Here is a 13065-nt window from a genome sequence, read left to right on the forward strand (position 1 = left end):
GATCCGATTAGTGGCTGCGGGGCTTAGGGACCGGGGAGGCAGGGGAATGACTCTGAAAGGGGAGCCCAAGGGAGATCTCTGTGGTGATAGCACGGTTCTGGATCCTGTTTGTGAAGGTGGTTATGGAGACGTGGTTATAGGGACCTCCCTGTGTGATGAAATGACACAGAACAAGATACACAGTATCAGTGCCTGTGTCCTGGTTTTGATATTATACTCTCATCGTCTATGACAGAAGCACTCGGGGAAACTGAGTGAAAGGTACATGGAACATCTCTGTACTATCTTTTCAACTTCCTGTGAATCCATATGCATGGTCTGCGTGTGTCCTCCCCCACCCCCCAGAAAATCACATGTGGAAGTCTTCTAACCCCCGCCTGGTGGTTTTAGGTGGTGAGGCTTTGGGAAGGTAATTAGGTTTAGACGACATCATGATTCCTCAAAATGAGATTAGTGCCCTTTAAAAAAGAGGGAGAAGGAAATCTCTCCCCTCAAACACATGCACCTAGAAAAGGCCATGGAAACACACAGCCAGAAGACAGCCACTGGTGAGCCACAAAGAGAGGCTTCCCAGAACCTGGCCATGACACCTGCAAGCCACGAAGGGAGGCTTCCCCAGAACCTGGCCATGCCACCTGCAAGCCACGAAGAGAGGCTTCCCAGAACCTGGCCATGCCAGCACCTTAACCCTGGATGTCCCACCTCTAGAACCATGAGAATAAATGTCTCCTGTTTAAGCCTACACATCGGTGGTGTTTTTGTTCCAGCATCTCAAGCAGACTAAGATCGTAATTATTTCAAAATAAACAGTTTAAAAACAAAACTAAATGTAAGACTAAACACCAGCAAACAGACAAAAAGAGTCATCTGCAGAGTTTCAGTGGCAGGAAGAGATTTGCTGTGAGAGTAGACAGTGAATTTGGCGAATTGGACAGAAACCAAGACAATTGAGAATAAAGAAGGAGAGGAAATGGGACTCCCGATGAAGGAGGTTTAACCTCTTGGTGGAAGAGGTTTTAAATCCACATGGAAGAGTCTGGGCTTAGTCTTTCTCATGTGAGTTAATAAAAATTCTCTATTCTTGTCCATGAAGAAGAGGGTTCTCCCATGTTCTAGGAGCTAGGCTAGTAGAAATTAGTTTCCAGCCTGTGAGTCGCTGATTGTAAGACTGGCTTCTAGTTTCACCTCTGTGCCTCTTTGGCTCTACAGTTTTGATCCAGCAGCCCCCACATCCTCAAGCTCCCTTTTCTGCAGAAATCAAAGGTAATATCATTTCTGAGAAACTTCCTCTAGAGAATTACAGATAATGTTGTGAAACCCAGAGTCGCAGGGCCTCTGGGAAAGCTAAGTGAAGAGTATTCAATGGCATCTGTAACAGGAGGAGGATCAGTACTGGACTCCATTCCCTTTAGCCCTCGCAGGACGCAGATACATGCCATGCACTGAGCAAACGCACAGCAGGAGAGGCTGCATGTCATCAAGAAGTACAGTTGGGATACCGCTGTCTCGTTGACTGTCACCCAAGACACGCCCCTTTCTTCCCTTCATCCAGGATGTCCTGTCCTTTTGTTTGGAAAATTCGTGCTCTCAAATAGAAATACCTCTCCCTTTTGTAGAAAGAGCCGTTGGCAGAGGGACAGAAGAGGGAGAGAAGATTCCAGGGGCAGGTGCCAAGCCCGGGGGGCCATCCGAGGCAGCCCAGCCCTGCTTTTTCTCCTGGACAGTCGAGTAAATTTACACAAACTCCAGATGCATCCTGGCCATTTATGTCAGGGTGTACTCTTTCCTGTCAGTACAGACCACACTTCTGACAGCTTCTATGGACAAAATCAAGTCTTTCTGCATGAGCATGTATTCCTTCAGAGCAGCCTCCCTGCAGCAGAGCCGGTGACCTTCCATAAGGTCAACGAGCATCTTTAGAACCGGAGCGGGGGGGGGGGGGCGCCTGCTGCAGGGCGGAGAGGATGAAAATTTATTCTTCTGTACAAAACTAGAAAGAATTCTGAGTCTCGATGCTGGAGATCATATCATCCCCTCCTTATACATTTTATCTTTAAACGTTTCTGAAATTTCCCAGGTCCATATGCCAGGCTCAAAATGCCACGTGTTCCTGGGAAGAAACTAATGGAACACCGAGCATGCATGCCCTTGGCCCAAGGCAGTTCCTTCCAACCCGATTCCCTGAAGTGTCTGCTTTATAACATGAGGCGGGTTAGGGCCACATGCCTTCTCGAATCTCGTTCCATCCAGATGTCCTTCAGAGGGGAGTCAGTCACTTACTAAGATCCTTTCAAGGGAACGAACATGGGGCAAGTCACTTATTTCCGTCCATCTCTCGACTCTTGCTGGCGTCTGAGTCCACGGAGAAATACGTTTCGCCATGAACTTGTCTATGGGCTGCTCTATATGCTGAAGCCAAGAGTCTAACAGAAGACAGAGACTGAAGGCACATGATCTGGGAAAAATTAAATGGAAAGACAGCTTGGCCACGTACCCAGCACACACCCGTGGAGTAGCTGCTTGGTCCGTGGCGCCACGCTGGAGTCTGTAAGAAACAGAAACGTACTTGGTGTCTGCCCTCCAGAGCTTCTCCTCTAGCAGGAAAGCCGCCTTTTAAAATGTGGTGCAGATACACGGTGGGCTACTTTCTTTAAGGAAGGGGAGATGTTCTATAGAGTTCAGAGGATAGACCATCCAACAGCGGAAGTAGGACGGGGCTGCTCATCACTGAGGCTCTACTGCTGGCTGGACCCATGGTCTTGAGCAAGTTGCCAAGCTTCTCTGAGCCTCAGTTTCCTTGTATCTGCTTTAGGATCTGCCTTTAAAATCAGGATGGCCAGATTTTCTGTCGATTTTCTCCTGGTGGAGTCAGTCACGCATGTGCAGTCCTGGCCCCCATGCTAGGTGCACCTGCACCCAAGGGGGGCTGCTTCATCCCTGAGACGTAACTTCTCCCCCTCTGCTCCCTTTCAGCTCTTCGTAAGAGAGCCTGAGAAGCGCCTGGGGGTGAGGGGAGACATCCGCCAGCACCCCTTGTTCCGGGAGATCAACTGGGAAGAGCTGGAAAGAAAGGAGATTGACCCTCCGTTCAGGCCTAAAGTGGTAAGGGGCCCCGGGAGCCAGTGGTCCTGCCGTCGTCATCCCCACTTCACCCCTAGCCCCACCTCTCAGGGGGGTCTTCTTTGACCATAACCAGGGTACTGGGTTTGGAGGGGTGGCAGGGAATGTGACTCATTTGCAGAATTTAACCTGTGTCATCAAATGTAGCTGCAGAGAAGTTTCCATTGTGGCTCAGCAAGATAAGAACCCAACGTAGTATCCATGAGGATGTGGGTTCAATCCTTGGCCTCGCTCACTGGGTTAAGGATCCAACATTGCCGCAAGCTGTAGCATAGGTCACAGATGTGGCTCGGATCCGGCGTGGCTGTGGCGTAGGCTGCCAGCTGCAGCTCTGATTCCACCCCTAGCCTGGGAACTTCCATGTGCTCCAGGTGCAGGTGCAGCCCTAAAAAGGAAAAAAAAAATTGTAGCCACAGGAAGAATGAATCTTCAGATGTAGGAGCCTTAGGCATACCCCAAACTTTTTTTTTTTTCATTTTTTTAAACTGAGATATAATTGATCTATAACATTGTATAAGTTTAAATTTTTTTTTTGTCTTTTTAGGGCCACACCTGCAGCATATGGAAGTTCCCAGGCTAGGGGTCCAATCAGAGCTACAGCTGCCAGCCTACACCACAGCCACAGCAACACCAGATCCCCACAAATGTGGGGGGACCGTCAGATGTGATGGGGAGCTTTGCAGAGGATGCATCCAGGCTGTGTGGTCCCAGTCTGCGTGACCCAAGCCTGGGCGTAAAGCCAGCCTCCAATGGCCGGAACTCTGGAGCCGTGTTTTCCAAGATTCTCTGACATGTGTCATCTGTCCCTGTAACTACATCCCCAGTGGTAATTAATAGGTGTTTCTCCATTTGAGAAGTAGACTGGTCCTTGGACAAAACAGGTCTCTAAATTCCCACGTGCACAGCCACCCGCCAGCCGCTCACCTCGTGAGAAAAGGCAGAACTTCCTGGGTCACCACAAGATGCGAAAATGCTGAGATGACAGAAGTTCTGGGGGTGGATGGCGGTCATGGTGGCCCAGCATATGGATGCGCTTCATGCCCCTGAACGGTACACAAAATTGGTTAGAATGGTCACTTTCATGTAATGTACATTTTACCACAACTTAAAAAATAAATAATAACTTTTAAGAGGACATAAAGCCAAGTGGCACATTTGCCAACTTGACCCCCTCCCGGTGATTCTGGAAAGGAGGGAGCAGTGACCGGGTAGGCTATGACCCGTCCTTGCAGGGAGGAGGCATGGGCTTGTGCCCCTCAGGCAGGCTGTTCACGGTGGCGCGTGTCTTGCTCTTAGTCGTGACAGCGAGTGGCCAGAAACAGCAGTGTGGGAAGAGTTCTCTGATCAACATTCCCCCCATGCTCTGGAGATGTTCCAGGGGTCCCACGGGCTGGACCTCTCATTACTTGTTACCACACCGTTACTAATACCTGGGGTAATGGTCTTTGTGATGAAAGGAATTTTTCGCCTTGTTCTAGCTCATCAGAGCAGTGTCCTTTGTGTCTCAGCATCCATGGTAGATTGCAATTGACTTGATATTTTCCACAAAAATATCAGACCCTTGAGCTACCCTTTGCCAATGGGACAATTCCCAGTTCCTCCTGTACGAAGGAATTTCCATGACCTGTGGTCCAGGCAGCTGTTTGTAGGCAGAGGCCATTGGCTTCAGCAGCTCAGGGGCCCCTCTGGGGGTGGGAAGGGCCTGACTCAGTTGCGCTCGTATAAGGATGACAGTTGATAGTGGTTACTCCTGATCTTTCAAGTTCAAGGGTACACCATGCTAAAGAGCGTTTATGAACAGGTTTCTTGTGATGGGCACCAGTCGACCAGGGATGTTGTCTTTCCCAATCCGTGCTGTCTTTGGAAGACAGTTTAAGATGCTTAACAATAAAATAAATGTGTGTGTGTGTGGGGGGGGGACCCAAGGGCACTGAGGGATGTTACTAGAAGAACAGGGATTTATAATCTGAAACTCCTTCTTCCTCCAGTCCCTCCGCTCCCACCATCCACCCCTCCCACTTCCTCCCGCTCCCCCACCCCCTGCCTCTGTGGGGCTTTTTCAAAGGTTACCAGTCCTGCTTCATGTAAACTCTTACCTGGAAGCATTAGGTCCTCCTGGAATGTATGCAAAATGGAATTCCTTTATATGAATTTAACGATTCTGTTGATAAGCTGATGACTCCAGGTCTTAGAGACATTTGATAAAAGCCCTACGTGATCAACCATGAGAATTACCTTATTTGCAGACATGCACTTCTTCATACACAGCTGGTAGCCTGGATGACAAAAGGAAAGATAATGAATTCGGTGGCTGATTTCCTTTCCTTTTTTTCTCCCCCCTCCCTAAAACTCTGATCAAGAAATCACCGTACGACTGCAGCAACTTCGACAAAGAATTCTTGAACGAGAAGCCCCGGCTGTCATTTGCAGACAGAGCGCTGATCAACAGCATGGACCAGAACATGTTCAGAAACTTTTCCTTCATGAACCCAGGGATGGAGAGGTTGATATCCTGAGACTTGCCTCTCCAGACACACGAAGGGATGGGTCCTCCTTCCTCGGTGAACTGGTCCATGTGACACACCTTGGGTTCCTTTTCAACCTGGAAAAGAAAAGAAACACTCAACAGTGAAGGCTGGGACCATGGAGCCCCTCACTGACTTTGTATCCATAGCAGAAACCAGCTCTGCTTCACTAATGACAATGCCCTGACACCTTTCACGGCCACCCTTGACCTTAGGTCCTTACTAATCGCGGTCATTTACTTGAAAGAGGGTTCCCCCCACTGTGAATGATTTGAAAACTTAATTCTGCTGTAAAGTATGGTTCTTCAGGCATCAACCGCTGATCAATGAAATATGTGTGGACACGAGCAAAATCCAAACTTCTCAAGACTGAAAGAGCATGTTGCCTGGGGTAGAAATGGGTTCCGTTCAGCTCCAGACAAGTAACCACTAACCCATTTTATTCTGTTCATGTCTCTGGAAGGGTAAAGGGTAGGGGGTGGGGGAAGCCCTGAGCAGGTACTTATGGGAATTCTTCATAATAAATGTAGCTTGTGACTTGAGATCTACAAATCCATTTGTTCTGAGTAGCCCTGAGGTTCATTGGAAAGACGAAAGTGGGGAGAATTTGTGTCATTGATGCGGATGGTTTACTAGAACCCTACTCTGGTTGTCTTGTCAACATAGACATTAAATTTAGAGTCCAACAAGGATAGAGTCATTTCACTGCTGCCAGTAGAACCCTTCCGTCCAACCATCCTTAGCTGATTTCAGTATCAGAGGCAGTCTCTCATTTTACCACCCTCACATTTGAATGGGGAAAAAAAATGAAGTGCATAATTCTAGAGAAAAGAAAACCCAATCCCTTTATTAGCCCATTACTGATGATTGGATGACTCCTAAGTCTCTCGAGACTTCATGCAAGATAAAAACCCATGCATGCTATTTGTAGCAGTCTTATTTAATTAGAATTCTAGCTATACATGTTGAAAGTATCTGTACTATTTGTATATTTTGATAATGCTGTGACAATGACAAGAGGTAGATAAATAAAAAGTGAAATAAAGAAAGATGCCTCCTAATAGTTTAATTCTCTATTTGGCCCCCCTCCCAACCTGGTTCTGTTTTAGTCAGCATGAAAAGGTAGCTGCTGTTGAGCTGATGTACATTTTGAGAAACATTAAAAATCCCCAAACAGGAAAGAAACTCCAATAACCCTAAGTCACTGGTATCAGAGTCATCTTTCCCTCCTACACAGGATTTCTAGAAGGCAGCGTCTCCAACCCCTGAATTCAGCGCCAATCTCTCTGCTGACACTGCCTCCCCCCAAGGATGCCCTTCTTGCTAGTTCTTGTGGAATATCATAGATCCTCATCTGCCTCTCTGCAGCTTTTTGTTTTTTCTTTTTAGGGCCGCACCTGGAGGTTCCCAGGCTGGGGTGGAATCAGAGCTACAGCTGCTGGCCTACACCACAGCCACAGCCATGCAGGATCTGAGCTGCTTCTGCAACCTACACCACAGCTCACGGCAATGCCAGATCCTTAACCCACGGAGCAAGGCCAAGGATCAAACCTCCATGCTCATGGATACTAGTCAGGTTCATAAACCGCTGAGCCACCACGGGAACGCCCTCTGTAGCTTTTTATTACAAGGAAAGACCTCTTTGATCTCAGCCCCTCAGATGCTCTGACAGAGCCCTTCCTCTCACTCCACCTTTAATTCCTCCGCCTCCTTGGTTTTATTCTTCCACTCAAAGCAGGTAATCTTCCTCCTCGTCTCCAGGGAGCTTCATGTGGTCCTACCCCCACACACACACACCCCACAGGCCACCACAGGTGAAACGGGCATCACTTTCCTGCTAGACCCTCACATCACTGGTGGCGGAATGTCCCAGCATCGCTCAGCTTCTTGTCTATTTGAAACCTTCGTGGGTCTTCCTCTTCCTGCTTTCCCTCCCGTCATCTCTCGCCTGCTTTCTCCCTCACCAGCCTCCACTATCCTCTCTCTGGACTGCAGAGTTCCGGTTTTCCCACATACTCAGGAAGAAACTCATTCCACCTCTTTATTTGTGAGTTGGCAGCTGTTTCTTCCTGCAGGTGGAACATCCACGCCACAGTTTTATAAACTTGTGTCACTATCGTTACATAGTCCGTGACACTTGGTAAAGCACAGGAAGGATGACTTTATTTAAGAGGGACCATTGCGAGCGACAGAGGGGCCACTGAGTGGTTGATTCTCCGGGGGGTGGGGAGCAGAGACCACCATATGCATGGGGCGTGGAGGTTTATAGACAAGGAACAAAGTGGGTGGATAATGACTAAGAGGAAGCGTCAGCAGTAAAGGGGGTTCTGGCTAAATGGATCTAACACGATTCTTGCTGAAGGCGGGCCAGTGATCAGACTGCACCTGGGGGATGGCAGAGGATGAGAAAACCAAACAGATGTTGAGAGTGGGGGTTCTGGCTGAACTGACTTTGCAAGAGTCTTGCTAAAATTGGACAATACCGAGACAGACACAGAGCCCAGGAGTCATGCTTAGTTGAAACAGAGTTCAGGGGGGCTGAGGAGAGCCTGGTCAAGGGAGAATCTTGGTCAGTGTTTAGAGCCAAGGTCCCAGTCACAGCGTTGCAAGAGCTCTGGGATTACAACGAGGCTGCTTTCTCCTGGGTGCCAGAACTACTTGCATACAATCCCGAGAGGTTATTGTCCTCACGGCTCTGAATGCACTTTTGAGAAGATACCTGTTTCTCCGACACCATGTGTACGCTGAGATGTGCTGGGAACGTGAGGACGTGGAGAGCTGTGGAGAGATGGCAGGTTTGGGAACCAGACAGACCTGAGCTTTATCAGATAGACAGACAGACAGACAGACAGACAGACTGATAGACAGACAGACTGATAGACAGATAGATGATAGGTTATAAATGTGATGGATAGATGTATGTGATGGATGAATGGATTGGTTTGATATGGATGGATGGCGAGGTAATTTGATGGATAGTTGGATAGATAGTAGATGGATAGATAATAATATAGATAGATAACATGATAGATATTGATAGATGATGTGTGTCCTGTGTCTTAAGTCAAATCTGAAACAAGAGGAATAATTCTTGATTGTCTCTGCTAAGTAGCTCAGAACTCACGTCTCTGGCATTGAGTGCTATGTCTGGCCACCTTTGCCTTTAAGTGTGGACAAAAGAAGATTCAGCACATTTAGCAACAGAGAATTATTTCTTAAATCCATGTCTCCTAGTTAACAGACGGTCTCCAAGTTCAGAATGTCTTCTAGGGAGTTCCCATTGTGACTCAGCGGTTAACAAATCCAACTAGGAACCATGAGGTTGCGGGTTCGACCCCTGGCCTCGCTCAGTGGGTTAAGGATCCAGCATTGCCATGAGCTGTGGCGTAGGTTGTAGACGTGGCTCGGATCCCACATTGGTGTGGCTGTGGTGTAGGCCAGCGGCTACAGCACCAGTTAGGCCACTAGCTTGGGAACCTCCATATGCCATGGGTGCCGCCCTAGAAAAGGCAAAAAGACAAAAAAAATGTCTTCTAGGTGGAGTTTCTTTGTCTCCCATCATCCTACCCGCCAAGAGAAGACTTTTGGAAACTTGGACTACATCTGGTCCAGAATAATTCTGGCCCTGGGCAGGGTAAGGACAAATACAAATTAAAAAGAAGAGGCTAATTCCCCCTATTGAAAATGATGGAAGAAACTTCTCCCTCTCCCTCTTCTCCTTTTTCCAGAATTGCTCTCCCTGTCCTTCTCAGATGTATATCAAAGGTTACATACCTTTTTTTGCAGGTCTCACCACTTAGGAATGTTTCCTCGGGAACCTGGAAGCCACCTTTTTGAAATGCATACATCCAGGGAGATAAGGCTTCTGTCTCCAGTTCCCTTGGGAGGGTAGGAGCCTGACCTCATGGGTACCTGGCTTCAATTTGCAAAACTACCTCTTGTTCTAAACATGTGAGTGTTTTTCTCTCTCCTTGAGAATAAAGCCCATGCAGGTGGCCCCCGACAACCATGGGAAGGTTAGAGATGGTAAAAGATGCTGGCAAGTTCCCCCACGTGAGGACCAATGACTGTTCCTCTTGAGAAAAGGTATATAATGGGGTGTGTCTGCTTGGCTGTCTAAGGAGAGGAGAGCCCTTTCTGTCTTTACAACCTTCTCATGGGCTGCCTGTGATACCCATCACGGTCTGGTTTAATGCCCACCCAGTAATAAAACAGTTTTCTTTCTCTTTGGGTTTTTTTAATTATATTTCCCCAACACCAGCTTCTCCCCTAAACCTCAATAGAAAGAAGGGATTAGGGAAGATATAGGAGAATTTTTTGACCCCCTGCCTCCATCAGCCCAATTTCTCCTAAAGAAAACAACTGGCACAAAACAATTCTAATACTCTCTTCCCAGGCACGCTCTTAGACTTCCCTCTAAAACACTGTAATAAGAGCTTAGAAAGCTGTTCGGTCAATTACTCATCAAACTTTTTTTCTCCCCAACTAGAAGATCATTCAACACATACTTATCATGTACCTATTATGTACCTGGGAGCACCTGGCTTGTCTTTGGGGATCCTCTCAAAGAACTTGGAATTTTTGTCTTTTCCTCATTCCTGGAAGATGTGTGCTACTCAAAATAACAGCCAAGGAGTTCCTGCTGTGGCGCAGTGGGTTAAGAATCCAACCAGAGCGGCTCAAGTCACGGCAGAAGTGCAGGTTCGATCCCCAGCCTGGCACAGTGGGTTAAAGGATCCAGCTTGCCAATCTGCAGCTCAGACTTAATCCCTAGCCCAGGGACTTCCATATGCTGCAGGTGCAACCATAAAAAATTAATTAATTAAATACCAGCCAAAATGTGGCAACTGCGGTTGTCAGAATTATGACTGATTTTTTAATCTATGTATTTCTCTCTCCCGCAGAGTAAACATGTTTCTCTTAACTGGAGACAGTATTACTCGAGCAACTCCTGACACTGTCTTCAGGGCAGGCTTGGCTCGTTCCTCCAGGAGAGCACCCTTTGCTCTGAGTTCTGCCTAAGGCACGTCAGGGCAAGGTGGCGGCAGAACCAGCCAGCTCTTTTCCTGGTAACACAATCCATGCTCTTGCAAAGCTTCACCCCTGGGGCTTGGCCTTCTGGGGATGGGGAGTGAACCAGCCGATGAGCTGAAGCCCACGAAGAACAGAAGTTTAAAGACAGCAAAGTATATGCTTTGCTGCAAACATCTGGATAAAGGGTGTGAAGGTCACTCCATAGGCGAGGTGGAGACACTGAAATTATGCCAATGAAGCACGACAGAGCCCTTACACACAACCACCAGAAGCATACATTTTACATTTTTTCATTAAAAGAAATAAAAGTTTCCTTGGAGTTCCCATAGTGGCGCAGTGGTTAACGAATCCGACTAGGAACCATGAGGTTGCGGGTTCGATCCCTGCCCTTGCTCAGTGGGTTAAGGATCGGCGTTGCCGTGACCTGTGGTCACATAGGTTGCAGACACGGCTCGGATCCCTCGTTGCTGTGCCTCTGGTGTAGGCCAGTGGCTACAACTCCGATTCAACCCCTAGCCTGGGAACCTCCGTATGCTGCGGGAGTGGCCCAAGAAATAGCAAAAAGACAAAAAAAAAAAAAAAGAAAGAAAGAAATAAAAGTTTCCTGCCAATGAGGAAGCGAATTTTCTAGGGCAAAGACCCACTCAGATTTTTCTACATATAAGATAGTATCTACAGCTACAGAGAACAGACCTGTGGTCACCAAGGGGAAGGGTGGGGGAGGGGTGGATTGGAAATTGGGATTCACAGATGCAAAACAGTATACATAGAACAGACAAACACCAAGGTCCTACTGCATAGCACAGGGAACTGTATCCAATGTCCTATAATAAACCATAATGGAAAAGAATTTAAAAGAATGTGCGTGTATATACCTCTATATAAGACATGTACACATTGTATATAAGTGAATCACTTTGTTGCACAGCAGAGATTAACACAACACTGTAAATCGACCATATCGCAATAAATGTTTAAAAAATATCATATTATTGGAGTTGGAGGCTATCAGTAAGATGTGTCAGCCCTCATCTGCCATAAAACAATAATTGAACAGCTACTCACGGAGGAGACTAGCTTCACTCTGGGAGAGTTCTGGGGTACGATGAAGGGGATGTAACAACTCAGGGGAGGCCAAAAACCAAGGAGAGTCACATAGGAAGCTATAGAAAGTGATCAGTGGTGTCTCCCATCCTTCAGACTAGCACAGTTCAGCACCAAGGGGAATCCTGTGGGAGAAAGGAGAGCAGGAGGCCACCAGCAGCACCATAGGGGTGGATAAGGGATTAGCAGCCAAAGTATATAAGGACTCACACAACACAATAGCCAAAAAACAAACACACAAAAATGGGCAAAGTACCTAAATAAAGATTTCTCCAAACAGATGCCAACAAACACATGAAAAGATGCTCAACACCACTCATCATTACAGGAACACAAATCAAAGCCACAATGAGCTATCACCTCACACTGATGAGAATGGCTATTCTCAAAAGGACATAGCATTGGTGAGGATAAAGAGAAAAGGGAATCCTTGTCCCCCATTGGTGGGAATGTAAATCGATGCAGCCGCTATGGAGAACAGTATGGAGGGTCCTCAAAAAATCAAACACAGGGGAGTTCCTGCTGTGGCATGGTGGGTTAAGACTCCAACTGCAGCGGCTTGGGTCACTGGAGAGGTGTGGGTTCAATTCCCAGCCAGCGCAGTGGGTTAAAGGATCTGGCATTGCCGTAGCTGTGACCTACATTGCGCAGATTCAATTCCTGGCCAGGAACTTCCCTATGCCATGAGTGCGGCCATTAAAAAAAAATCTAAAATAGAACTATCCTATGATCCAACAATTGCACTTTTCAGTATATACCCAAAGGAAAGGAAATCAGTATCTCAAAGAGATATTTGAGCTCCTAGGTACACTGCAGCATTCATTGCTCACAATGGCCTAGATATGAAAGAAACCTAAATACCCGTGGCAGATGAAGAAAGCATGGCATAAGTATATGATGGAATATTAGTCAACCTTTAAAAAGGAAATCCTGCCCCTTGCAACAGCACAGATGAACCGGGAGGATATTACCCTAAGTGAAATGAGCCAGACAAAGACAAATACTCCATGGTCTCACATGTGGAATCTAAACTGGTCAAAACTCGTAGAAGTATGAAATAGCATGGTGGTCAGGGGCTGGGAGATGGGGAAATGGGGAGATACAGGTCAAGGGGGACAGAGGTGGGTATGCAGGATGAAGAAAGTCTGGAGATCTCAGGTACAGCAGTGTAACTGTAGTTAACAATACTAGAGGACATCCTTGAAATTTGCTAAGACAGGAGACTAAGTTTTCTCACCACAGAAAGTAAGTATGTGAGGAAATGGGTAAATTAACCAGTTTG

At 47.1% G+C, this 13065-nt stretch overlaps 1 protein-coding gene across 6 annotated transcripts in view; it reads left to right on the forward strand.

Annotated features, from left to right (window-relative positions):
- The window catches only part of PRKCQ (protein kinase C theta), a 147931-nt gene extending 141237 nt beyond the window's left edge, over positions 1-6694 (forward strand). For all 6 annotated transcript variants that reach the window (XM_047755233.1, XM_047755236.1, XM_047755232.1 and 3 more), the window contains 2 exons: positions 2974-3102; positions 5481-6694. In XM_047755233.1, coding sequence (XP_047611189.1) covers positions 2974-3102; positions 5481-5636 — 285 coding nt within the window. In that variant the 3' untranslated portion in view covers positions 5637-6694. The remainder of the gene's footprint in view (positions 1-2973; positions 3103-5480) is intronic.
- Positions 6695-13065: the final 6371 nt, after the last annotated feature.

This window comes from Phacochoerus africanus, chromosome 12 (genome assembly GCF_016906955.1).
Source record: "Phacochoerus africanus isolate WHEZ1 chromosome 12, ROS_Pafr_v1, whole genome shotgun sequence".
NCBI lineage: Eukaryota > Metazoa > Chordata > Mammalia > Artiodactyla > Suidae > Phacochoerus > Phacochoerus africanus.